This window comes from Battus philenor, unplaced genomic scaffold, assembly GCF_028537555.1.
Source record: "Battus philenor isolate CCGP_79_NKW_IND1 unplaced genomic scaffold, ilBatPhil1.0.hap1 SCAF_21, whole genome shotgun sequence".
NCBI lineage: Eukaryota > Metazoa > Arthropoda > Insecta > Lepidoptera > Papilionidae > Battus > Battus philenor.
This window is the reverse complement of record NW_027181684.1, coordinates 1,294,316-1,320,992: the sequence shown is the minus strand read 5'-3', so window position 1 is coordinate 1,320,992 and position 26,677 is coordinate 1,294,316. Positions and strand designations below refer to the sequence as shown.

Genomic DNA, 26,677 nt, shown 5'->3' with positions numbered 1-26,677 from the left:
TATGCAAATGTTATAATTCTGTGATATTTGAGGAACGAGGCAAAGAAAGTGAGTCGATGAATGAACGGAAATTAGTAAGGAAAATAATGAAAGTAGAGGTAAGATAGATCTTAAGAGGAATGACAGAAGAATTTGATTTTAGACCTGGCAGCACTGTATTTTTAAAATTCTTGTTTATCATGTAGCTATAGAATATTAAAAAAATAATCATTTACAATATCGTTTTAAAACGGTAGTTTCATTCATAAATATTATTTACTTAAAATTCTACATTAAAATGCAGTTATACAATTTAAACCTGGTTACTCAAGCCATAATATATTACACAAATAATTAAACGAATCATATATTAATATAAAAGGCTGTATAAACAATAGAATGTACCAGTCGGTAAATATGATATTGTGTTCATCATTTTATTTCAAAGCTATACAAATCAACGTAGCATTTTTAAAATGAACGGAATGATATAGCGCCATCTGTTAGCCGGCTATAACAACAGACAATCATCAATTTTCTTGACGTTCTCTAAAATTAAATTTAGTTTATACTATTAATATTATACAGGTGATTGGTAATGTTTCAAAATTTTAAACGCATAAAATGTATAACATTTACCAACTAAAAGTTTTAAATTTTTTCCTGTATAAAGTGATCAGGATATATATTACATTGATTCATTTTTTATATTTTAATTCGACAGGTAAATAATTTCTGGAAATACAATTGTACAGGGACAGATAGTAAACAATAATCGATTTTAATATGTTGTATTTTATTATCTGTGCACTACTTTGGGTTGACTGGTATATTACACGAGTTATAAAAAGTGAAAAAATATATCTAATTTTGAAAAGGCTTTTTCTTACTATATTACACTACGTATTTTTTATTATTTCTGAAATCATAGATTATATCATCACCTTATATACAAATATTTTATTTCACATACGATAATTTTAAAATTTATTCTTTATAAAAATAGATTAATGTAGTTATATAATCTGTGCTATATTTGACATTGATTCTTGTATTTAAAGAAACTTTACAATAAGAAATAATTAACTAAAATAGTTATAAGGAAAACAGAAGGTAGATGTGATATTGCTCCTGAATCTGGTACAGTCTGTCTTGCTCGAACAAAATACGGGAGGACTTCCAGAGGTGCTGGGTAGTCCATGAGCCACGTAGGTCCCTCTATTTCCCTCTCCTGGTCTCCCTCCGGCCACCAGACGCCAGCAGGTAGGTATACGTTACGAGATACTGCGCCTTCATCAAGCACTGGTGCCACCAGGATATCTTCGCCCAATAGGTATTCTGTGTTGCAGGAAAATTGCAGATTAATCAATCAGTAGAAATAAAAATATGAATAAGTGTAAATAAAATAGCAAATAAAACAAAATATCTAAAATAATATAAAGAAATGTAAAACTTCGGAATGAAGTGAGGAATGAATGATATCGAATGAAAGAGAAATGCGGAACAAATATGGAATGAAAGATGAAGTACTAAAGATTATAAGAAGAATGCAAAAAGAGCGCGCAAATAAAAGTAATGTCAAAATTGTAAATAAAATAAAACGACCCTGTCCTTCCCAAAGATACGAAAGACTCCAATAGCGGGGGCCATAGGTAGTTTTAATTATGCATAATTATTAGGAAGAAGTTACGTGGTATAGATGGTCTAAAGCATCTAGAGCAGAATTCCCCAAACTTTTTTGTGTCGTAGACCCCTTGCCATATTTTTCCGTGTTGGGTAGACCCCCTACTTACCTGATATTGATTTCCTGTAAATTTCTAACTGAAGTGAAGTTTAGTGTTACAATCTTAAAGTAAAAACATATGTTAATTTATAAATTTATTAATTGAATTTAAATTAAAACTACTCAAAATAAAATTTTGTATCTGTTATGTAAAATATACGTAACATTTAATAAACATAGCACTGTCAAACAAAATAACAGTGACTCACTATAATTTGTGTGATATACTATCTTTTTATATTTTTTAAAATATTTTCTTAGCACCTGATCGTGGTTCATGCATCACTTGCTGTTCTTTGTATGGACAGCTTAGAGTGGCTTGCGAATCATTTCCTTTTGGAAGAGGACGAGGTCTCACTCTCTTGCGGTTTTGTTGCAGGGTGTTGGGTAACGTAATTAGGCAAATCAAAACCGGGTAACAGGAGGTGTTGCAAGGAGTGAGAGGCGATGCGTAATGTGGGTGAATGAATGAATGTTGAATGAATGCTGAATGATAGAAAATATAAAGGATGAAAAGAGTGAATAAAGAGAGAAATTGTCAAGGATGAGAGAGGGAGTGTGAAAGTAGGAGGGTGTATATCCCAGCTTCGAAAACATAATGGGGAAAGAGTATTTTTAATTTAAAGAAAAAATGTTTACCGTCCCAGATGCGCAGTGCATCCTCGTCGGTAGGGTCCAACCACCAAAGAGGCGCGTTCACGGGCCGACCCTCCTCGGAGGACGCCCTCATCGCTGCGTATATGTCCTTAGCGTGCGCGGCATGGAGGTCAGTGTACTTCTTACTTATCTCCACTGTCTGTAATGAACACAAATTTTAATTTAATTAATAATAGTATCTTCTATGAACAGAACTGTCCGTTCAATGCAGGGCCAACAAAAGGCGTATTTTTATATATTTTCGGGAAATAAACAAAGATTAATATAATGAATACAATAGTTTCACGTATGAATTGTTTCTCCGTTCAATGCAACAAAAGGCGAGTTTTTATTTATTTCTCCCGGGCAATAAACAGAGATTAATATAATATAGATACTTTAGTTTTTGTATACACAGTTATAGATATATATTCATTGAATTTTTTATAATAGATGGACAAGGCAGAGAAAATCTGTTTTTGTTTAAAAATGAATGGCTCTTTCCTTGATCGCGCTGTAACTCGAGAAAAATTTTCAAGTATGGTTTGTAAATAAAATATCGATAGATTATGAATCGAAGTTATACGGATATATATATATATGCCGTCGAATAGTGTAACGGTAATAAAACCGTTGATCCGCAATTAAACACGATATTTTGGCCTTTAAATACATTTCTATTGTAAACTTTCTTTAAAGCAACATAATGATCACAACCCACAGAATTAATAAAGCTAATGCTATACTTTTTTTCTTTTTTACTTAATGGTTATGGAAAAATTTTAATTTAAAAACCAAATTCTGCCACCGGACAATATGTATATCGTTAGACAATAACTAGAATTCTACAAATTTACTATCATGTTTGTTTTACAATTCACCTATGTATTTCAAGATTCCTTCTAGCGCTTATATATTGAGTTATTGAATAGAAAGGTGAAACATTTTAAGTAAGTTTCTAAACTGGTTTATAAAAAGAGATTTGCATACCTCATTGTCAAAGTTCCATGGTACGTATGAATACTGCATGGCGGGTAAGAAGGTATTTGCCTGCACCCATCTTATGAACAGCTCCTTGGTTGGTATATCGGCCTGCTCGTGGTCCAAGTTGAATCCGTTGCCTCCGATCATGTCGGGCAAGACCAGGGTGTAGCCCGCCAGGTTCATCTGCAGGGTTGTCGTGATGAGAGTTGAAAGACCGTTGTTCAATCCCCAGATGGAGTCGCGGTCTACCATTCGCACGAATATAGGTAAGTCTTGCGTTCTGAAATTAATTTATTTCATCATTTTCATTCGATAAACAACCACTGCAAGATATTGGCGTCTTCCATGATCGCCACCATGACTTGCGCGGTCTACATTCAGCTCGACTACGTAGTCGATCCTATATTTGTAATGTTATATAGAAAATAAATACATTTAAAAAACTTAAGTTAAATGGTTTTTTGATATCCATATTGTGGTGGTAGTGGAAAAATACTACTAGGTACTAGTCCACCATATTGGAACGGCGTCCATCTTGAATTTTAAATTTTGATATAATCATCGTGTTTTACTAGTGTAGCCCTTTCATTTGATACCCATATTGAGGGGGTTAAGCAAAAATATGTAATCCGCCATTTTGTATTGGCGGCCATTTTAGATTTATAATGTTATTGATTTTATTATATTGTATTGTCATCTAAATTAAATGTGTGTACCAAATTTCAGATCAATCTGACAACGGGAAGGTGCTTAAATGTAAATTTCTAATTTTGATCCAAATAAATTCCGTATGGGTCGAACTAAATAAAACCGTTTAAAAATGACGCCCAGATGTCACGTTTAGCAACAGATTCACTCTGTATAAAAACAAAAACATACGTCAAATTGAAATATAGTTTGTACGATTCTTAATTTAAAAACTGCATTTATATTTATTATTATTAAACTATAATTCATTACAGGTACATATATAAATATATATATGTCATGTGTCTGTCGAGTCTTCTTTATTAATGTCGAATCTACCGCGCGGTGCCCCTTTTATACATTTACTAACAACTAGGGCCATCTTTCAACGCCAGCCGATACTATAGAGTTCCAATATTGTTATTTATAGCTTTCCTAAATAATTAAATACGTAAACATAATGTGAACATGATTCTTATTTTATTTTAGCTAAAGCCACCACTTTAAAAAAATATTGGTGTATTTAATACAAAGAATAAAAATTATAATAAAAAGAAGCAAATAATGCTTGTTGTAACAGCTCCTAATAGATACCGGACTGTTTGTATTTCGTGCGACAGAGATAATGCTCTACGATGCCGAAATTAGCCGATTGTCTCTTTCCAAAGGTCGATGTATAATATCGTCGGGTACTGTAATTGGAGAATCTAATCATAAATGACATATTCATTTGTTAAAGTATTATTAGCTGAAGTAGCATTAAAATGAGTATTATTTAGCTGTTCTTTTATTTATAATCTAGAATGTTACAGTAGGTGAAACAGGATATTAACAGTTTGACTGCGTCGTGGCAATAAAGCGCTTCGTTATTTTGTATCGAAAAATGCGACAAAGCGCTTTTGCGCTGCAAGTTTAAATGTGCTATCTTTGCTCCTCGACGTTTGCTTCTTTAATGCTACACCCGTAACTTATTTTAATTTATCTTTTACGATAATAATCCTACGAAAATTATTATTAAAATTGATCGATATTTGTCTAAATGAGCCTTTTATTCAATCAAGTCAAAATATATCGTGCGTTCTTGCATGAATTGCTTAGCATTCAAACTGAAACCATTTCGTTGGAAAATGAACGCTTAAAGGCATATTTTCGAACGCAATGGCTAATTAGTGATACTATTATTTACAGGATGTTATTAAACTGGCGTAGAATGATTTACTGCATTCTTGTGAACTGACTTTAGATATTTATTTCTTACATTATATTATATTTATTTTAGTAATAAAGATATTATGTGAAGATATGTACCGGAATCCAGCTCTGACTTCTACCATGTTCCCGAAACGTGCTGCTGTCCTGGCGTACGCTTCCACGATGTGATGGGGTTGAAGATCGATGTCACCAGTTTGCACTGCTACCTGAATAAATGATGCATTGTTTTATCATCATCACGTTGGCATATGAAAACCCACTGCAAGGCCTAGGCTTCGCAAGGATTGATCACAATGACTGGTTTATCGCTGATCGCCTCCAGCGACTACCTGTGGCTTCCTCGGTCCTCCCTGCGGGAGTCCAACGTCGCATGTCTGCATGGGTGACATATGTAAATTATTTAAATATATATCGGAATTACGTCACTTCAAATTGCCCCATTCTTTCTTAACGTATGTTTAAAAAATTAGAATGCGTTTTATCGGTAACATTTACCCTAGAATAAGCTGCATTTTCTCCTATTCCAGCATTAGACGTAGTAATCTATGATGATATCCAAAAAAGTTTTACACATATTTTCAATCATCCTGTATAGAGTTATTACTCCGAAATATCTTATATAATTTTTTTTCTATTGCAATTAGCACTGTGAAAAACTGTCTGCACCAAAGTTTCGACCGTAAAAAGTCTAATGCATTTGTAAATTGACGGAAAAGGTTTATTATTCAATAAACGAATATATAAATGACAAAAATCCTTGGCAGTGATGTCGCACGATTGTTTTGATTTTATTTAAGCTACGTCTATAAACTTTCTTCCTGCTTCTTTTCCACAAATATAGCACCTTGAAGCAGAGTCAAAAATAAAAATAAAAATTTAAAAAATAAGTAAATAATAAGTTGACGAACAATAAGATTTCTGTTAAAAGTTACAATGTTGAATAAACTAATTTTATCTTTTATAATTAATTGAACTGTATATATATATATATATATATATATATATATATATACATACTAGCTGATCCCGCAAACGTTGTTTTGCAAAAAAAAATTGATTTTTTAATTTAAAAATAAAAAATAAGGGTTTATCGTAGAGGGGTGAAAATTTATGGTTGTATGTATTCTTGTATGCTGTATCATAAAAAAATAAAAACAAAAAATTTCGTTAAAAAAATAAAATAAAATAAATACGCATATTAAATTTGGTAAAAATCAGTCAAGCCGTTTCAGAGTTCAAGGTTGAACACCGTGACACGAGAATTTTATATTATATATATATATATATATATATATATATATATATATATATATATATATATATATATATATATATATATATATATATATATTTAGGTGTAACTCACTTGAGGCGTGAAGCTGCTTTCGCCTGCGTCAAACTTCACGCTATCTATATCATAGGTGTCCAGCAGAGCTCTTACGCGGTCGTACCACCACTCGGCTGCAGCAGGATTGGTGAAGTCCACAAATCCGGGCACTGAACCGTTGTTATTCCACCACGAGGTCGCTGGTTTACCAGTTTCATCGACCACTAGATACCTGAGTTAACGTGAATGTGTTTTAGATGATCAGACGTGGCCTTGTAACAAATTATAATGAATACATGCGTACTGCCTTCTTATGTGGTAATTTTTTTTTAGATTCTTTCATAGACATATCGATAATCAAGAAAAATCATTATTTGGCATTTAAAAAAAACAAAAAAAAAAATTAACAATCACGAGAAAATATTGGTTCCACTATCCCGTCATTTTTTTTAAAACTAAATATAAGTGATGTCATCATCTTGTACACAAGCGTAAATAAATCATATATATATCTAATATGTATATATATAATTGTATAAAGTTGACAAAAATGCATGGATATATATACATACATATATATATATATATATATATCCATGCATTTTCGTCAACTTTATACAAGTAATATGAAAATAATTTTTAAAAATAATCTTACCCATTATTCAAAGCCTCCGTATACAATGGTTCGCAGTTATTATTTATAAACGGATGCACCCAGATGGTGACGCGGAAACCCATCGCCTTCACCTCCTGGACAAGCGTCGTGAAGTTCGGAAATTTATTCTGATCGACCTCCAAGGTTCCGTAGCATGTCTCCCATAAATCATCTATTTCCAGCTGCGAATCACTAAAACCGTGATCCCTGATCTGTTGAGCGAATTCCAATACCTTTTCTCTGTCTACATCCCGGGAGTACTGTGCCCAGGTAGACCAGATCGGGTGTTCTACCATCCTGTAGTCTGGTAATCCAGATGGTTTACCTAAATAGTTGGCAACAGCGTGTTGATGTGCTTGCTTGACGTCTGGAAGAATCCACAGGTCGTAGGATAATTCTGTGTGGTTTCTCCTGGCTGAATATGGTTCAGAGATTTGTGCACCAAAGCAGAGGTGGTTTGGTGATATGTTGCTGTTATCGATGAACAATGGCACTTGCGGGTGTACGTATATGTACTCGCCGGCTGAATTTAACCAGTACCTCTCAACTATTGCACCGTTGTCGTACTCTTTGGAGTAATAAGGTGCGTAAACTTGTTGCGCTTCCTGTATGGGATACACTTGTTCGATCTGCATTGGACCGCCGTACCATTGCTTCGTTCCTAAAAATAAAATGTATAAAGACTTTTTGGATTTATTTATTTATTTAAATATTTATTATCTAAAATATTAGGTTGGCGCATACGGAATCTGGTATAACTCAAGAACGTTTGTACTACGAATTTTTAAGATTTTTTAATTTTTGTCTTTATCTTCCCTCCGAAATAGAATAATAAGTATTAAAATATAATATTCTTCGATGAAAAAAAAATATTTTGAAAAATATCACCCAAAACTTTTCAAATTTTACTAGATACATTTTTTTATGAAGCCTCCGCTATTGGGACCTCTCCTTCCACCCCTATTTTGTTGGGAACAGGGTTTCTAATTTTTTTACAATTTTTTCACACACACATTATCTTTTTTTCATCCTTCTATCATTCCATAATTCCATCTTCCTTTCTCAGTCACTCCATTCCTTTCATCCATCCTCAAAAACTTCAGTTGTATTTTCTATTGCAGTATCACAGCTTTATTTAGTTTATTTATTTTTCTCATGTACATCAATTTATTTCACAGATTTTTACAATTTTTTATTTTAATTTCAATAAATCTATCTTAATAAGATTAAATATATAATAAGACTTACAATATTTTATGTTTAACTATGTTTTATTCCTATTAATTACGTATTGTGCAACTTTCCTAAAGAATTTGAGGACGGACTCTCTTGCATCCTTTTCCATTGTAATGGACGCGAGTGTGGCCCACGCCCGGTTCACAGAAGCACGAGGAGTCCTCCCTTAGCTTAAACCTATGAAGGTGCTCAGAGAACCCCCCGTGCCCCGTGAAGAGCTGGACCAAGACCGCGTCCACCTCCATGCTACGGAGCGCGCGGTAGGCCGCAACGGCGTCCGGACTGGATACATATTAATATCATATACTAAATACCTTCTTAATATCCTTACGCCCCACTATGTAACATGTATATTTTATATATCAAAGCAAATGGGTTAAACTCGTGTTGAGTCCACATTAGAATTACACTCCTTTTAAATCAAATTGCCCCACTGTGGGGCGTGGGCTCCACTTTAGTAAACACTGTTCTAGTGTGTTATATTTAAATATATATCTACTAGGATATCTACATGAAATTCGTAGTCATTTCTGTCTATAGACAGTCATAGGTCTCCTCATAGGGGGGATATATAACAATCGCCACGTTTGGCAGGTGAATTGGCGATCGCAGTGTGGTACTATGGTACGCAGAGGACGATACTGCCCATCCTCTGGAAACTTATATGTGAGCAATGGTAATCCTATGTAATTAATGCACAAAGTGTTACTTATATAAGACTATTCCAGAAACCGGACTTTAATTGCATTATTATTTTTAACTTCAGTTTCTTTTTGTAGTTTGTACCGAATAATTGAATGTGTCATTTAATTACGCTTTCTCAGGAACACTCCAATTGTACCAATTCACAAATATTATATTGTAGACTATTTTTTCTTCCATCACATTTATTTATTTCTCTTTATTGTATATAAGACTATCCCAGGAATATAACCAGCGCTGGGCAAACGAAGCAGATAAGTTATACATTCACATATTTAAAGCTTTTGAATATAGAACCAATAACCGGATATAGATTACCAAAGTCAAAACAGTCTTCCAAACGCAGCGGAGTCAGTGAATTCCATTTGATTTTAATGCCTCGTGCGTCGGTTGTCTGGTCGTATATCGTGTTGAGAGTGAGGTTCACTCCTCCGACATGGACCTCAAGACCACCTTCCACTTCCTCCACGGAGTACGTCGACACCAGGGTGCGTCCAATATGGCCGTAAACCGTACGCTCTTCGCCTGGTGTTATAACAGATAATTTGTATGAGTACGGTATCTTTTTTGACTTACTAAAATGTTGTTGAAGATTATTTCTCTTTTTGTCTAATGAGTTTTTTTATTTATTTATACGGTATATATATAATATAATATATAATAAGTAATATATATATAACCAAAGTAGAATGAAAGAATAAAATAAATATTTATTCTTCCGAATAGACTGTGCAAAACATAGTGCAGACAATCATCAAATAAAACTAAAGAAGGAAAATAGACGGTCTGGTAAATCTCGAGTACAATATAAACGGTAAAATATAAAAATTCTAATTAAATAAAAGTATAATAAATAATTATTAAATAAAACAATATAAAAGATGCTGTAAAAAAAAACAAATGTTACTAGAAATATAGATAAGAGAAAAAAAGGTGATGTGTCAACAAAGATTAGAAAGTAATAAATGATAGAAGTTGTGAAGGATGCAAGGAAAGAGAAAAATAAATTGTGAGAAAAAAAGGAAGAATGATTAAATAAATAAAAATAAAAAAAAAGATAAATCCGAAACTGTAAAGTCTCTGCCCCACACAAAGCAAGGTATTAAAAAAAAACATATGTCAAAATATTATATTGTACGTTTGAATATATATTTATACATTGTGTTATTGATTCGACTTTTTTATTTTTTACCAGATACAGAATGTTGATTATATTAATAAAAACCTGGCAACAAATTTGATTTACTCTTTTAAAGCCAAATTTATAATTGTTTTCTTGATATAAACTGTCTATTTGTCACGTGGACCTGAGCATATATTTATCCAGGCATGTTCATACTTTTTATAATCTTTAATATGATAATATATGTTTTATTGATCAATCTTGTCTTAATATAAGTTTTGAATTTTTGGGCGGTAAAATTGCTACGGGAATTTTAATACAGAAGTTTATACCTTGTCCTAAAAGGATGAATCAACTTCATGTAAACAAAAATATCGCATTGAAAGATTATTTTTAAAGTAATTTTTTAAATTATCCACTACTGTGATAAAAAGGAAAGTGAAATTGTCATTTAAATTTTTTACTAGGCTGGTAGGACTGTCTATAAAATTTTTCAATATGTGTAATATCATTTGCTTCAGCCCAGACCATTTTGAAGTATATTTTGTGTCTGAAACGCGTCAAGTTTTGATTTTTTGGAAAAAAAAGCGTCAAAAACTCGTCTGACATTGTTCCGCAACCACCGTGTTCACCTGATTTGGCTCCGTGAGACTTCTGGCCATTCAGCAAACTCAAAAGTTCTATGCGGGCTGCCGTTTTAACACGAATGAGGAGTTAAAAACCAAAATGAAGAAAGCGGCGAAATTTTTTATCCTAGGTTGGTAGAACTGTCTATAATATTTGCCAACCTTTTATTTGTCAAAGGGTTTAATTATCTCCGAGTTGCACGTGTTTTTGTCGAACACGTCAAGCCTCGATTGGTCCCAAAATAGGTCAAGTTTTTGGAAAAACTCGACTCCTATCGTTCCGTAACCACCGTATTCGGCTGTTTTGACTCCGTGCTACTTCGAGTAATTCAGCAAACTCAAAAGATCAATGCGTGGACCGTTTTGACACGATCGAGGAGATGGAAGCCGAATCGAAGATCTTGAAGGCTTTATTGAAAAAAGACTATTTCGTTTGCTTCGAAGTCTTAAAAAAGCTTTAACAAAAGTGCGTTTTATCAGACGGGAATTACTTTGATGGTGATGAAATGGTTTCGGAAGAATAAATAAAGAATTTTATTTTCAAATTAATTTTACTTTTTATCACAGTTATATGTTATTGTGAATATAGAGGATGATGTAGGATCTGTTGCTTACCTTTTTCTAGGCTCAAAAGGAAGCCGCCAGTAAGCTGCGGTTCAAGAGATAGAGTCACATCCTCGGCGCGAAGTGGAATACCAGCGCCTTGGGCCACTGCGCTCAACGCAGCCAACCCTGTTCGATATAGTTAAAACCATGTGAAATTATTGCTATAATGAATCATATATATAATAATGTTTATATTTTAAAATGTATGTTAATTTATCTAGAATATTGCATTAGTGGAATAAACAGTAAAGTGATATCTAAGAGTTTTAGTAGTTTAGTTTATAATTTGTCACAAGTAAACGATTGCGGCGTGAACAGGCCCTACACTAGGCAGTTCCACGACACAGAAGGCAGCTGGAAGTCGCTAGATGCTAACAGCAGGTCTGATAAGGTTAAGGGGTGATACCATAGTCGCCGTAAGATATTATAGTGCATAGAGGGCGTTGCTATCGATGCTATGGAAACTTGTTTGTAAAATATGGCAATTCTATAAACACAATATTTGAATTATTTAAAATTATATCCCGGGAATTGAACCTTAGATCTATGATTACAAGTCTAATTACTCTACCGCTCCGATATCACTGCTCAGAATAAATTCCATGTTGCATGCTCAAGTTTTTTTAATACTTAAAGGCGAAAAATTTGATATCTGTTTCACCTGATGCTAAGCGATGACGAAGGTACATGCTTTATTAAAAGAAACCTATTCATTTTTATCTTAAATAACTTGTGGATTCTTTCTAAGGTCAGTTGGTTTTGGACGTAATAACACGAAGTCCATAGAAATGTGTATCTAACTTAACCTATATTTAAGTACACAGATTTAAAACTATGCAAACAATGTTTAACTAATAAAAATCGTCAGCGAATCGTTAATTGACAAGTGTTGTATAGCGCTCTCTTTTGTCTGATTTAAATAAAGAATTATATTCCTGTGGAATTCCCCTTTTCAAATTGCTGCTAGATGACGTAATATATCTCCTATAAATTGTCGAAAGTACGAGTAGGTATAAATTGGATGTTAGGTATAGTTTTTTTACTATCTATCTATTTAAAATATTATTAGATATGTATGGTAATTTAAATATAAATATAAAACTTACCAAAAAGAATATTCAAAGCCATAATTCAGTGACAGTTGCTACCTGATACTGCCGTCTCTCTACCATTATCCGATGCAAATCTTATCCTATCTTTATCGAACGCTCTCCTAATCTTTGCCACTTGTTTCTGATAACAGATCATCTCGATTTTTCTTTAAATTTATAGTATACGTAATTGATATATATACAGATATATTTTAACTGAGTTTATACATTTCTCTGAAATAACTGAAGCCTTCATTTCAGTCCATAGAGGTCTACAACAAGGAAAAGGCTGTTTTTTTTCTTTTGACCTGATTCACTGATGTCCAAATCGTGAAAAAAAAATTGTGAGGAATAAAAGAAGAAAGATATCGGATACAAAAACGAAGGCCATTGAGTTGAAATTACATTTGCAGCTACCATATGTTTCAAGTGGCAGGGCATGCAGTCTGTCTATCCTAAGACCACCAATAAAGTCCCAAAACTCTAGGGCTCCCGTGGAAGCCTTGGCTCGGGTCACTATATAAAACTATAATACCGGATTGGAAAGCCGCTGAAGTCTCAAATCGCTTCAATGAATGTTCTATGGAGTGTCCAAACTCACGGGCGACGGATAGGATCAAATCTCGGCTTAGCCGGTTGCCATTTACTGGCTAATATCACTACCACCACTTCAGAAAGTGGGGAAATAAGTGGGGAAAAAACTCCAGCAATACTTCTATCTAGAATAATCAGGTCGGCGTCTCCTTTGATATACGATCCTATCTCATTTACCATCAGTTGTTTATCGAATGGCGTCGATGATGTATGTAGTATACGTGGCTTGTCTTATATATAAACCTGATTTATTGTCTCGGTCAGGACCAGGTGCGCTGCTGTCTCTGGGGGCGCCGTGGCACCCTAAGAGCATAGTTTTGGAATCTATCGCGGTTTGCCGCTTAGTTTCGCAACAAAGATGTGCTACAGGCATAAAAACAACGAGTGTTATTCTGCCGTCATAAGAAAGACCGTAAATAATACCATACTGTAAGCTATACATACTTATAAAATAGCTTGTTGGAATATGATAAAACTTTCATGTTACGACGGCAAAGTTTATAGTTATAGCCACGTGGGGGTAAGGGTCAGGCCTAGGAGGCGCTAGGGTTTCATTGCACACGGGCGCTACACGAGCTAGAGCTGCCCCTAGTCAAGACGATGCGTTTGAATGTACAGGGTGTGATTGTATTGTAGGTGGCGGCAACTACAATAAAATGTATTTGTGTAAGACATAGACTTCATCCTAAGAGATCATGTTGTGATATTAAGATACGCAAAGGAAGTTCCTGCATATCCTCTGGAAACTTGTGGTATTTCTCCAAAACTGTTCGCCGCTGCACTGCCTTCAAGCACATAGACTGAAGCTGGGTCGGCGTCAATATAAACGACGACCACATGACTCACGGTTTTCCGATGATGTATGATGATGATTCCGATGATGACTTGGGTATAATGCTCGATGATCTAAGTCCACAAAGATATCTGCGGAGAGCTATACCATAATCGCAAGGCTTGATAGGCGGATATGTATATATGTCCGTATATATATATATATATATATATATATATATATATTATGTATATATTTGTCCAATTACAATAATTAGATTTATGAAAACCATAGCACGTTTCCTCCAAAAACAAAAGAAAAAAATATTACAATTCTTTATTTGAATTTTTTAGTAATTTTCTTTTATTCTTTTGTTTTTCAAATTCCTTTTTTAAGTTAACACAATCGTTTTTACTTTTCTTTCGTAATAAATAAAGATAATGGCCAGGAATCAACGTTTTTTAAGTTGAATTTCGGATCCGAAAGGGAGGCATAAATTGTGTTATTATTGAACATAGGGTGTCTTGTAACAGAATTCGGATTTCTCGTCATTAAACATTTCTTTATTTTACTAATGCATAAGTTACATGCGGGCTACAGCAAACTGTCTTCCAAGCTACAATTCTGAAGGCATGACAAATCAGTTCAAACCTATTGCGTCTTTAACAATGTTTATGAACTCGTCATTATAGACATGGGTCGTCCCTACTAGATATAAACCTTCATGGATTTCCTATAAAACCAGTTGGATACGGCAATCATCAGATGTCCAAAGTTTAAGTCATGGTTGCACAGACTTATTAAGACTAGGGGCCACTCGGGCAAATCATGAACTGATGGCAGGCCTGCCACCAGAAGTATAGGTAGTTAAAGACAATAAAGAATTGATAATAATTTATTAAAAGTTAAATTGCGCGCGAAATTCGAATTACTTTTCCGACATTTTTTTTTAGGTTTTATTCTGGAATAGAACTCAATATTTTTCAAATTTACGAGAGTATGTAGGGAGTACGAGGGTATGTAATGTAGTACGGTCTGTGCATCCATGGTTTAAGTCCACATTTATGCCGATTTGTGTCTTACGTTCTGCGCTGTGTGAAATATACATACTAAAGTAGTTATGTGTCTTATTAAAAGACGTTTGTAACACTTTATCAATTTATTTAACACACGAACAAATTTTTATTAGCGCTTGAGTGCGAGCAAAAAGGACGTGCATTCGTCGTAGGCTTCTGGGGCGCACTGTGGTCCGCGACCGAGTGAAAGCGGGCAATAGAACAAAGGCGCGAAAGAAACAAAAGTAACAAAAGGTCTGCGCCCGCGTCACCGGTGCGTGCATGTGCTCGCTGCACTAATTCGGCACACTAAGTTCGCCCGTCGGCTACGCTCGCCCACAAAATCTTACACCTATTATTCCTTCAGACATCACGTCGGTGTATATAAGACTCCCACAATACTGCCACTTCGATTTATAAATCAGCTGGTCTGTAAGTCACTTTAGTAAGTCGAGACATATTTATAATAGAATTCCTAGAAATTCGGAACTATTGTGGAAAGATACATGGGTATATGGGTATACATACAGGGTAAAGAAAAAGGTATTTATTTATAATTGTTTATTGTTAAACAATAAATTGTAAATGAGTATTAGTTCTCGAGCAGGAAGTATGGTAGTGTGTCGAGTGGTGCAGGGTAATCGAGAAGCCAGATAGGTCCCTCATATAGGGCTCCGTCGGGCGCCCTCCAGGTGCCGCGGGGTAAGTACACGTCGCGGGAGACTGCGCCCTCCGTCATCACCGGGGCTGCTAGCACACGCTCACCCAACAAGAACTCTGTGAAAAAAAACATTTACATTTGACAAATATTTCACACAAGTCTTTCATTCCAGCTAAGATGAACAACATCTAATATATAAAATTCTCGTGTCACGGTGTTCGAACTTGAACTCCTCCAAAACGGCTTGACCAATTTTTACCAAATTTTATATGCGTGTTCAGTAAGTCTGAGAATCGGCTGCTATCTATTTTCCATACCCCTAAGTGGTAAGGGTGGTCCACCCCTAAATTTTTTTTATTTTTTTAGACATTTTTTTTTAGTTTTTTTTCTTTTATTATGATACAACATACAAAAATGCATCCAACCCTAAATTTTCACCCCTCTACGATTAACCCTTATTTTTTATTTGTTAATAAATAATTTTAATTTTTTTTGCAAAACAACGTTTGCGGGATCAGCTACTATATATATATATCTACTCCTGAATGATTATGTTCACTGCGTTCGGGAGTTTGATAAATATGAAGGTTTAAGTGGCAGCTACAGTTCTTTCTTCTAAGTTCTCTTACACATTCTTAATTGTTTTTTTTTGTTAATAGTAGTTTTAAAAAAATTTCTCTAACATAGTCAGAGTCTTAATATCTACTTACAATTTCTAGATGGAGGGGGGAAATCCTCAATAGAACACCTGGGAATGGAGGGCCCAGACAGTGTCAGACTCTTACTGACTAACCCTTCTCTCCCGTCGGCTCTATTCTTAATTGTTTATTTATTTAGAGATGTAATTTATAAGTCAATCCATGTGTAAACTCTACGGGTGCGGTGTCCATCGCGTTATAGGGGGTCGGGTAAGTTAGTCAGAGCTGATGATCCGCGTACTAGATTTAGAGAGATCTCTTTGCAATACCATCCACTTTTACTGATCAGACTTAGAAGCCCGTTCCAGATATGAGGTGTTCAGTATTGACAGACCTAGATTATTTAGCGGGTTTAGTTTCGTTTATATTAGGGGCACCGGAAAGTAATGTCGTTTCTGTCGACATATTTTACAGAAAACCGATTTATTTGTTACAGCTCTGGTATTGATTTTGTGTACTAGATGGCAGAAGGTTGTTGATGACGAAGGTGAATATATTGTTGATCAATATACCTAGCCACCTAAGAGTAATAAGATGATGGAAGGAAGGCGATGAAAGCAAGAAGGAATGAAAGAACAAAATGAAAGATATTGTGAAGGAAAAAAGGTAAGAACAAAAGAAATTGAGAAGAATGTGAGTGAAGAATAAAAATTAAAATTTGAAAAACTTATTAGTAAACAAAAACCCTGATCTCAACAATTTAGGCGTACGAGAGGCCTTCAATAGCGGGGGCCATAAAAAAAATACATTGTTAATCAGAAATAAAAACTTGTTAAATAAAGATGTAGTCGTGTGAACTTAAGAAAGCGACATTACTTTCCGGTCCCCCTGATATAAAAAATACAAATGCATTTCAAGCTGTTATCCTCTGTGAAGTCCTGTAGTCATTTTCATTTGAAACACTGTGAGGGTTTTCATATTTCTATGTACATATGTATCGATACAATCATCATTTCAGCTGTATGACGCTTTCTGTTTAACATAGCACCCCTCCCCCCTCTGGATTTCCAATAGGACCAGTTGGAAGTTGCCTGTATCCGGCGTGTTCCGATCGAACAAAGTTGACTGTCCACCCAACTTACGCAAGTTTTGTTACTCTGAATTAGGTTACGTTGCTCGTATAGTCGATGGCCGATTGGGGCTGAAATGTTCTTATGAAGCATCCCACCAGGTCGACTGACGACGTAGAAGTCGTGGTGTTTCTTTATATTTACAGTGTCTCGTATGTTGACTGGTGAAACCACTTTACCCCGGATCCACTAGAATAGGGCTATGGTATTCTCTTCTTGGCGTAAGAGGCGACTAAAAAAGTGTCAGGTTCAAGGGGGAGAGGGGAGTTGAGGGGGGGGGAGGGGCTTTATTCTCCTCTCAATGCGAACCCGAGAAGTGCAGTAATGCGAAGTGGTCTCGTTGATGAGGTGCATATGCGAGTTCCATAGGAGATCTGACAGCTCCTTCAGGTACCGAAGATAGTGGGTAGGAATCCCATATAAAACTTTCCTTATCCCAGGAGCAGGTTATCTTGGATCTATCCAGAACATTTCTTACCTCCTGATACCCAAAAAAAAGTTTGACTGGTGGAGAATGCTAATACATCATTTCCCCCTTTTATATTCTACATATTTATTTTGTTTAGTCTAACAGCATAACATATATATTTAATTGTGCTATCACCTTTATATATAACATTAAGGTACTTTAAAAATTGGTGTGAATTAGTAATAAAATGGCACAAATAATTCTAAAATAGATCGAACTCTGGAAATGTCAATAGTAATACTAACCGTCCCAAATGGCAAGGGCATCCTGGTCAGTTGGATCCAGCCACCAGATGGGAGGGTTCACAGGAGTGCCGCTTCGAACCGCCTCCTCCATAGCCTCGGCTATCTCCTCCGCGTAGTCGGCGTGAAGCTGCGTATAGCGCCGGCATATCTCTACCGTCTGAGAAAAACGCCATTTTGAAATGTAATAAATGGCAGATGATTAAGATGAGGATATAAAATGCACATTCATTTTACATGATCATTTTATTTCGGTAAAAGTTACAACGTTTGTTTCTTTTTTTGATAAAAGCGACTAATACATTATTATTTTAAAGAAAGGAACAAGTTTGTAACTATTTTAAGAAAAGCGACTAACTTGACTGTTCTGCGAAAACGACTAATTTGCTACTAATTTGGGAAAACGACTAATATGATACTATTTTTTACAAAAGCGACTAATATGCTATTATTTTGAGTAAAACGACTAATGTGTTACTATATTTTTAGGAAATCGATTACATTGTTAATATATTAGAGAAGCGATTAATTAGTTACGATTTAATTTAATTTTTTTAACTATATTGATAAAAATTGCTAATCGGTAATATTTTAAAAAAAGCTGTTAATTTGATACTAATTTGAAAAAAACGACTAAATTATTACTTTTCTGTAGAAGCGACTAATTCGATACTGTTATAATAGAAATTATTAAATTGCTACAATTTTGAAGAAGACGACTAAATTACTCCTATTTAAAGATTAAATACTAATTTGCTATTATTCTGAAGAGAATGACTAAGTTGCTACTGTTTAAAGAACAAAGACTAACTTTGTTGTATCTACAAACCTCATCATCGTGGTCCCATGGCACAAATGAGTACTGAAGTGTAGGCATAAAGACGTTGGCTTGAAGCCAGCGGATGAACAGCTCCTTGCTTGGCTTTTCATTGTAGCCGTTGCCTCCGATCATGTCTGGCAACACCAGCGGGTAGCCGTTCAGGTTCATCGCCAGCAGTGTGGTCACAAGTGTTGCCAGTCCATTATCGAAGCCCCATAGAGTGTCTTTGTCTACCATGCGGACGAAGACTGGCAGATCTTGGGTCCTGTGTTAAGGAAAAGTTAATTTTTATTTTGTTTTGAACTTAGAAATAATTGGTATAGTTTTCTTCATGGTTTTCCGATATTTAATCTTTGGTTTTGCAACAGTAACCGAAGCTGCAGGATTCCGTTAGGATTTTGGGCATAAGTTCCTACCTAATAGTTTAATTAGTTGCGTAAATATATTTTGTGCGTTCTCTTGGAGTTAAAAGTAAAAATCGAGTGCAGAGAACAGACTGAATTTGAATTTGAATTATTTATACAACCAACAACCAATCACACGAGTCGTCTGTGTGAAAGCGACGGAAGATGTATACGATAGAGAGAGGTATATATACGAACGCTTCTAATTTCGTAGCGCGCAGTAAACAATGCAGGCGGTTGATGTCAGTTACTATCTAGATAGGTTCCTAAGAAATTTTAATACACTTAACCCTTTCTACTCCAAGGCTGTTATGTAGCATCGATCGATAGCAAAATTTAATTGAATTATAGTATCTTGCGATTCTAGAATATGTTTCATTCATTCGTGATTCAAACATTTTAGTAACAAAAATCTTTACTGTTTTATAATTTTCCGCAAAAAGAAGTATTACACCATGTCGAGTATCACTCGACAGTGGAGCGTGTGGAACAAAATCAGTGTCGAGTGACACTCGACATTGGAGTGGAAAGGGTTAAGCCAGGGGCGTCATACTCGCGGCCCTAGATGAACGTTCATGTGGTCTAGGTGAATATATCCGGTGGATCTTTCTTCCGAAATAAAAAAGGTAATTTATCTTTATAAATGATTATTGCAATGTAATACTGTGATCAAAAATAACACGAATTTATTTATTTATTCTTCCAAATCAATTTTATCCCCTTCAAAATAATCTCCGTTCCATAAAACGCACTTTTGCAAACATTTTTCCAGTCCTAAATAGAATAGCAGTATAGCCAGAATAGCCTTTTTCCGGTAGAGCCTCCAAACCTTCTTTGATAAGGTTTTCATCTCCTCAATAGTGTCAAAAAGGCATCGTTGTATTGGATTTTTGGGATTGATGAATAGACAGAAGTCGCACTAAGTCAAATCAGGTAAGTAAGAAGGTTTCGTAATGATGTCTGTTAAGTTTTTGATGCTTTTATTTAAATCGCAACTTTTGAAACACATCCTTCAAAATGGTTTGGGCTGAGACAAATGATATTTCAACGTAAAAAAAGGACCAATATTCAGCCACTTCCGCACATGCAGTGGTAGTCGTGCAACAAAGTGCACCGCCGCCTGACAAATGCGCATGCGGCAAACAATGCGAACTACACAACTGCCGCCGTCAAATCACTCAAAACGTGTTTCACCCCTCCACGGGGCATCTTCAGGAGTTACGTTACACCGATTAGTGCCAAACACAGAGTGAGCTCAGTCAGAAAACAGACGCTTGGCAAATGTTATAGACAGTCCTACCAACCTAGGAACATAAAATACCAATCTTTCTAATGGCAGAAGTTTTAAATGACAATTTCAACTTAATTTTTAATCACAGTCGTACTAGTGATAATAAAAACATTTGTTTTAAGGAATATCAATTTTTTTGCGACTCACCTAAAAAGGCAATGCTTATTCAGTTCAAGTTAATTTTTGAGTTTGACACATCTGTCGTAAAATTTTCTTACGGTCTCAATCGAGAACTACCTTTACACAAACTGAAGACAGAAAAATAAGATCTGGCAGTAAAAACTGGTGAATATTATGCACGCACCTCATTCCCGCGCGGATTTCGATCATCGGACCGAACTGGGCGACTGTGTTCACGTAGTCCCGCACTATGTGACCTGGATGCAGGTCTATGTCGCCGTTCTGGACCGGAATCTGTAAATTCATCACCTTAATAAACCTGGACATCATTTTTTTAAGATCTATCATCTAGATGGTACTTGAAGTAGTTTTATACACTACTAGCTTTGCACCGAGACTTTGTCTGCGAGGAATTTAACAAAAAACAAAAAGTTCACCAAATTTTTTTTCCATTTTATTTTAATTATGTGAGCCGGAGATGAATTTCACAATATACATAAATTCTTAGATCACCCACAATTTGAAACGTCAACGTTGGTCGTTTTCAAACTGTCACGGCAATATATGAAAATCGTTGGACTGACAGTGGCGCCATCTATCAAAAATTCATCATAATAACTTAGAAACCTTCGCGGGCTCATATACAACAACTTTGCTAAAGATCATCATATGATCAAATGCATAGTTTACGATTTTATAAAGGACATACAGATAAACATTCATTTTATATATAGCTAGCTGTAATACATGGTGTTTTAAATTATATTTGTATATGCCATGATAAGATGGTGTCAGAAGAGCGTAATTTTAGAGTTATTAGATTAGCTAAAAAGGTTCCAAATACGCTCAGATCTGAGAAGAGACCATGACTAACTCAGACGGGTTTTTTGTGGTCATTTTTACAACATCCTTAGTACAGTTGTAAATCAATTCATTCCCGAACTCTATTGTCATCTTAAAATAGTTTATTTATACAATGATATGATTTTTTTTAATTTATTACAAAATAATTTAGAAACATAACATTGGAATGGAGCAATATTTTTGTAAGACCCCATTCAACTATTGTATATTATGTATCGGTAGAGGCTTTATTATTGATAGTGTTAATAATTTTTTCAGTTTCAGTTTTAATTTCGTCTTTCATACTTAACATTTCCTTTCACACTCTTCTTCATTCTTCCTTCATCAAATTCTTTAATTCCTTCTTATTTTCTACATACCTTTCAAGTGTTATTTCTCCACGATTCCCATACTATCGCAGATAAAGTACAATTGTTGTGCTATATTGAAGTTCTAATCGAAATTATAGCAAGCTAAAATAATTTGGTTATTGGAGGCCTATATCTAGAAGCGGTTCTTCGTCTGAAATCTTTGCCTAGTGAGTTATTAAGCTCTTAAAAATCTGTTACCTGAGGAGACCAGCTCGATTCACCAGCGTCGAACTTAAGACTATCAATGTCATAAGTCTCAATTAGGTTCCTAATCCTGGTAGAATACCAATCAGCTGCTTCAGGGTTTGTGAAGTCGATATACCCGGGGATCGATCCGTTGTTATTCCACCACGAAGAATCTGGACTGTTTTCTTCGTTCAGCACCAAGTACCTGGTAAAAAAGATTTAGATTTGAAATTTTTTCGTTCAACAATTTTATCGTTATCATGACATAGATGTCCATTGGATCCACTATGATGACCAGTCTGATGATCAGTCACATCAAGCAACTTCCTGCGTCCTTGGCTTTGTCATTAGTATACCTAGTTGGTTTACCCACACTAATTTACTAAAAAAAATTGTATTTTTTAAAAAAAAAAGGTCCCGTTTTAGGAGTATCTCGTTGACCCTGCCTTGAGTGGGCCAAGGGCGTTACAAATTCGGGTAAAATCAGATCTTCAATTTTTAGACTACATTCCCTTCGTCCTTTATATGTCTTTTGTTCATTCCTTTTATGCTTTACATGATCTGTCATTCTTCGTCTGCAGATCTTCTTTCTTGCATCTCCTTCCTTCCTCCATCTACATTCATAGATCACAGCTTTTTATATTAATTGTCACATATCACATTTATATATTTATTTACACTAACTCATTATATTTGCAGTGTCCAGTAAAATATGACTTACTGCCGAGTTCAATCAATACCAGTAAGTCGCGATCAAGTCCTTTATGATAATACGAGACTAGATTGAGCTTACTCAATCTAGTTAATATCTTTCCAATATCGATAGTTACTTTAGCGCTACCGAAACCGCTGTACCGCGCCTTAGGTACGTGCGCGGCGAGGGGGGGCTGATGAAATCATCATTTCTATCGTATCTTTATTAAAGAAATTGTTTTTATATTCATTTCTAAGGTAATTTATACAGAAAAGCCTTTAATTTGATGGATAAATATTTTTAATTATGGATTATGTTATCGGGGAAGAATATAATGATAATAATTCTGATGAATGTGATAAGTAAAAGGTTACGTACCCTTTCTCCAAAGCTTCAGTGTACCACGGATCGCAGTCCTTATTTATGAATGGATGCACCCAAATTGTAACCCTGAATCCTAGGCTCTTGATGTCCTGGATCAATTGCTTGAAGTCAGGCAATTTTCTTTCGTCCACTGTCAGTGAACCGTAGCATATCTCCCAGAGGTCATCTATCTCGAACTGAGCGTTGGGAAATCCACTATCAGCGATCTCATTCGCGAACTCCCAAAGACTCTCCTGGTCGATTTCCCTGGAGTACCGTGCCCATGTGGACCAAACTGGGTACTGGATCATTCTAAAGTCAGGAATTCCTGATGGTTTACCCAGATAATTCTCAATGGCGTGCATTTGTGCGGTTTTTGGATCATCAAAGATCCAGACGTCGTATTTGAGTACGTTGTGAGTTCTCTGGGAGGAGTAGGGGGCGGTGACTTCGGCCAGGAAACAGATGTGATTCTCCAACACGTTATGGTAGTCGACGAATAGCGGAGCCTCTGGATGCACGTAGATGTAGTGGCCTTCTGAGTTCAACCAGTATCTCTCCGAGATAGCGGAGTTGTCTTCTTCTTTAGAAATTATGGAGTACTTCTGGATCTTTGATTTTTGGATTGGCCATTGCTGATCTTTCTGTTCTGGTCCTCCGTACCATTGCTTGTCACCTGAAATACAATCATTATGATGATCAATAATCAGTGATGTTTGTTCTTCTGCAGAACTCATTATTTATGATTCAATCTGACATAGAAGCTTCATGCATAACCTTTACCATTACTCTGAGGGTGATCTTGTGCCTTCTTATAAAGCCTACTATATCTCCAGCAAAAGTTGGAATAATTCAAGTGTTTTATGAACTTACCGAAATCGAAGCAATCCTCGAAGATCTTGTCTGGAGGACCATCCCAGTGGACGGTGATGCGGTAACCACCACTAGCCTCGTCGTACTCGCTGTCCACGTTGAAGGTCACATCACTGTCTTCTGAGGATACCTTCCGTCCAATGTGGCCCAGCTCTATGACCTCATCATCTAGGATTAAAAATATAATATTACAGTATTTAAACATATTTTAACAATGGCCATGGTTTTTTCGAAATTGCATCGCTGCTAAATTAGAACTAAGTTTCACTGTGCGTCGTTAGATTTTCAAGGTTGCGTTGTTTTAAGTTTGGAGTTTTTAATTAATGTATTTTAAATTTTCTATTTTTTCTAAAAGATGGCAACACTTTTGTATATAATTGCACCATGACTTCAAAACTTGGAGATTCCTTTTCTAACTAAAAATCGATGCAATTTTAATACAGTTGTATTTTCACTTTCGGTTTAAATTAATGAATACATATACATTTTTACGTGTTGTTTCTGGTTACAAAAAAGGTAAATATATGTATATAATAAAATTTTATATTATTTTTGTTACTTAAATGCAGGGGGGGCACCAAAGTTGAAAGTATTTTTTTTTTTTTTGAATGATGAATAATGAAATGTTAAAAGAAAAATGAAAACCCTAATTTAAAGTAAATAACATAAAAATAATATCGAATTTTACTAATTTTGTGCTAAAAATGTTGTTAAATAATATGAACATTAAAAAAAGTACAAAAATATAATATACACAGTGTTTAATAAGCCTTTCATTCGCAAAACACATAAAGTGTTTTTTAAAAGGGCCCTAAATGCCAAAAATAATAAATTATTACATTATTGCAAGATTATGTAATGATAAATAGATTAAATTATCTTGCAATAATGTCAATAGAACATGAACTAGTCGATACTATTGATTTTGAAAATGTGATTAAAGACTGTGCAGGGCAAAAAGCAAGGAATGTTCGTTTTTAAATTTTCCCGATAAATTTTATTAAGATTAAATGTTATTTTATATATATTTATTATTATTTTGAATCAAAAAAATATATATTAACTACATTCTGTTCTGAATTTTGAAATTATTTACTCTTGGGGGGGGGGGCACCAAGCCCCAATCTGCCCCAGGCCCCAAATACCATAGCTACGCCACTGCTACTACCACTTCTGAAACCTGGAGAAGAAGTGGAGGAAGAAACTCCAGCAATGCTTCTATCTAGTATAATCAGGTTGGCATCCGCTTTGATATACGATCCCATCTCATTTACCATCAGTTGTTTATCAAATGGCGATGATGATATGTGTAGTATATGTGGCTTGTTTCATATATAAACCCGATTACGTGTCTTGGTCAGGACCAGGTGCGCTGCTGTCTCTGGGGGCGCCACGGCGCCCTAAGAGCATCGTCTTGGAATCTATCGCGGTTCGTCGCTTAGTTTCGCAACAGAGATGTGCTACAGGCATAAAAACAATGAGTGTTGTTCTGCCGTCATAATAAAGGCCGTAACTAATACCATACTGTAAGCTATACCTACTTATAAAATAGCTTGTTGGAATATGAAAAAAAATTCTTGTTAGGACTGCAAAGTTAATAGTTATGGCCACGTGGGGGGAAGGGGTCAGGCCTAGGGGGCGCCAGTGTTTCATTGCACACTAGCGCTACACGAGCTGGAGCCCCCCCTGGTCAGGACGATACGTTTAAATGTACCGGATGTGATTGTATTGTAGGTGGAGACAACTACAATACAATGTATTTGTGTAAGACATAAACTTCATTCTGAGATATCTGTAGGTAAGAGATCGCGGTGTGATATAAAGGTACGCAGAGAAAGTTCCTGCATATCCTCTGGAAACTTGTGGTATCTCTCCAAAACTGTCCGCCGATGCACTGCCTGCATGAAGCTGGGTTGGCGTCAACATAAACGACGACGACATGACTCACGGTTTATCGATGATGTAGTCGTAATTGCTGTGACCATGGAGGACCTGGGTACAATGCTCGATGACCTAAGTCCCCAAAGGTATCTGTAGTGAGCTAAACCTTAATCGCAAGGCTTGATAGGCGTGTATATATAATGTATGTATCTTATGTACATATTTGTCCAATTCCAATAATTAATAGATTTATAAATAACCATAGCCTTTTTTCTCCAGAAACCAGAGAATAAAAACTATTACAATTCTTTATTTGAATTTTTTAGTAATTTCACTTTTATTCTTTTGTTTTTCAAATTCCTTTTTTAAGTTAACACAATCGTTTTTACTTTTCTTTCGTAATAAATAAATATAATGGCTAGGAATCAACGTTTTATAAGTTTAACTTCGGATCCGAAAGGGAGGCATAAATTGTGTTATTACTGAACATAGGGTATCTTGTAAATTCGGATTTCTCATCAGTAAACATTTCTTTATTTTACTAGAGCATAAGTTACATGCGTGTTACAGCAAACTGTCTTTCAAGATACAGTTCTGAAGGCATGTCGAATCAGTTCGAACCT

General features: G+C 35.3%; 2 protein-coding genes across 2 annotated transcripts; both read right to left on the bottom strand.

Annotated features, from left to right (window-relative positions):
- Positions 1–1,045: 1,045 nt before the first annotated feature.
- Positions 1,046–12,721, bottom strand: LOC137923455 (myogenesis-regulating glycosidase-like). The gene is made up of 9 exons (XM_068766714.1): positions 12,663–12,721; positions 11,566–11,682; positions 9,520–9,726; positions 7,264–7,924; positions 6,648–6,840; positions 5,378–5,487; positions 3,389–3,662; positions 2,402–2,558; positions 1,046–1,317 (listed from the first exon to the last, which is right to left on the bottom strand). Exons 1-9 carry the CDS (start codon positions 12,682–12,684, stop codon positions 1,046–1,048), a joined length of 2,013 nt encoding a protein of 670 aa, XP_068622815.1. The 5' UTR covers positions 12,685–12,721.
- Positions 12,722–15,614: 2,893 nt separating this feature from the next.
- On the bottom strand, positions 15,615–25,321 carry LOC137923454 (myogenesis-regulating glycosidase-like). Its single transcript, XM_068766713.1, has 8 exons — positions 25,288–25,321; positions 24,174–24,341; positions 23,316–23,976; positions 22,256–22,448; positions 21,028–21,137; positions 19,038–19,293; positions 18,212–18,368; positions 15,615–15,845 (listed from the first exon to the last, which is right to left on the bottom strand). The coding sequence occupies exons 1-8, from the start codon at positions 25,319–25,321 to the stop codon at positions 15,661–15,663; spliced, it is 1,764 nt and encodes a 587-aa protein (XP_068622814.1). The 3' UTR covers positions 15,615–15,660.
- Positions 25,322–26,677: the final 1,356 nt, after the last annotated feature.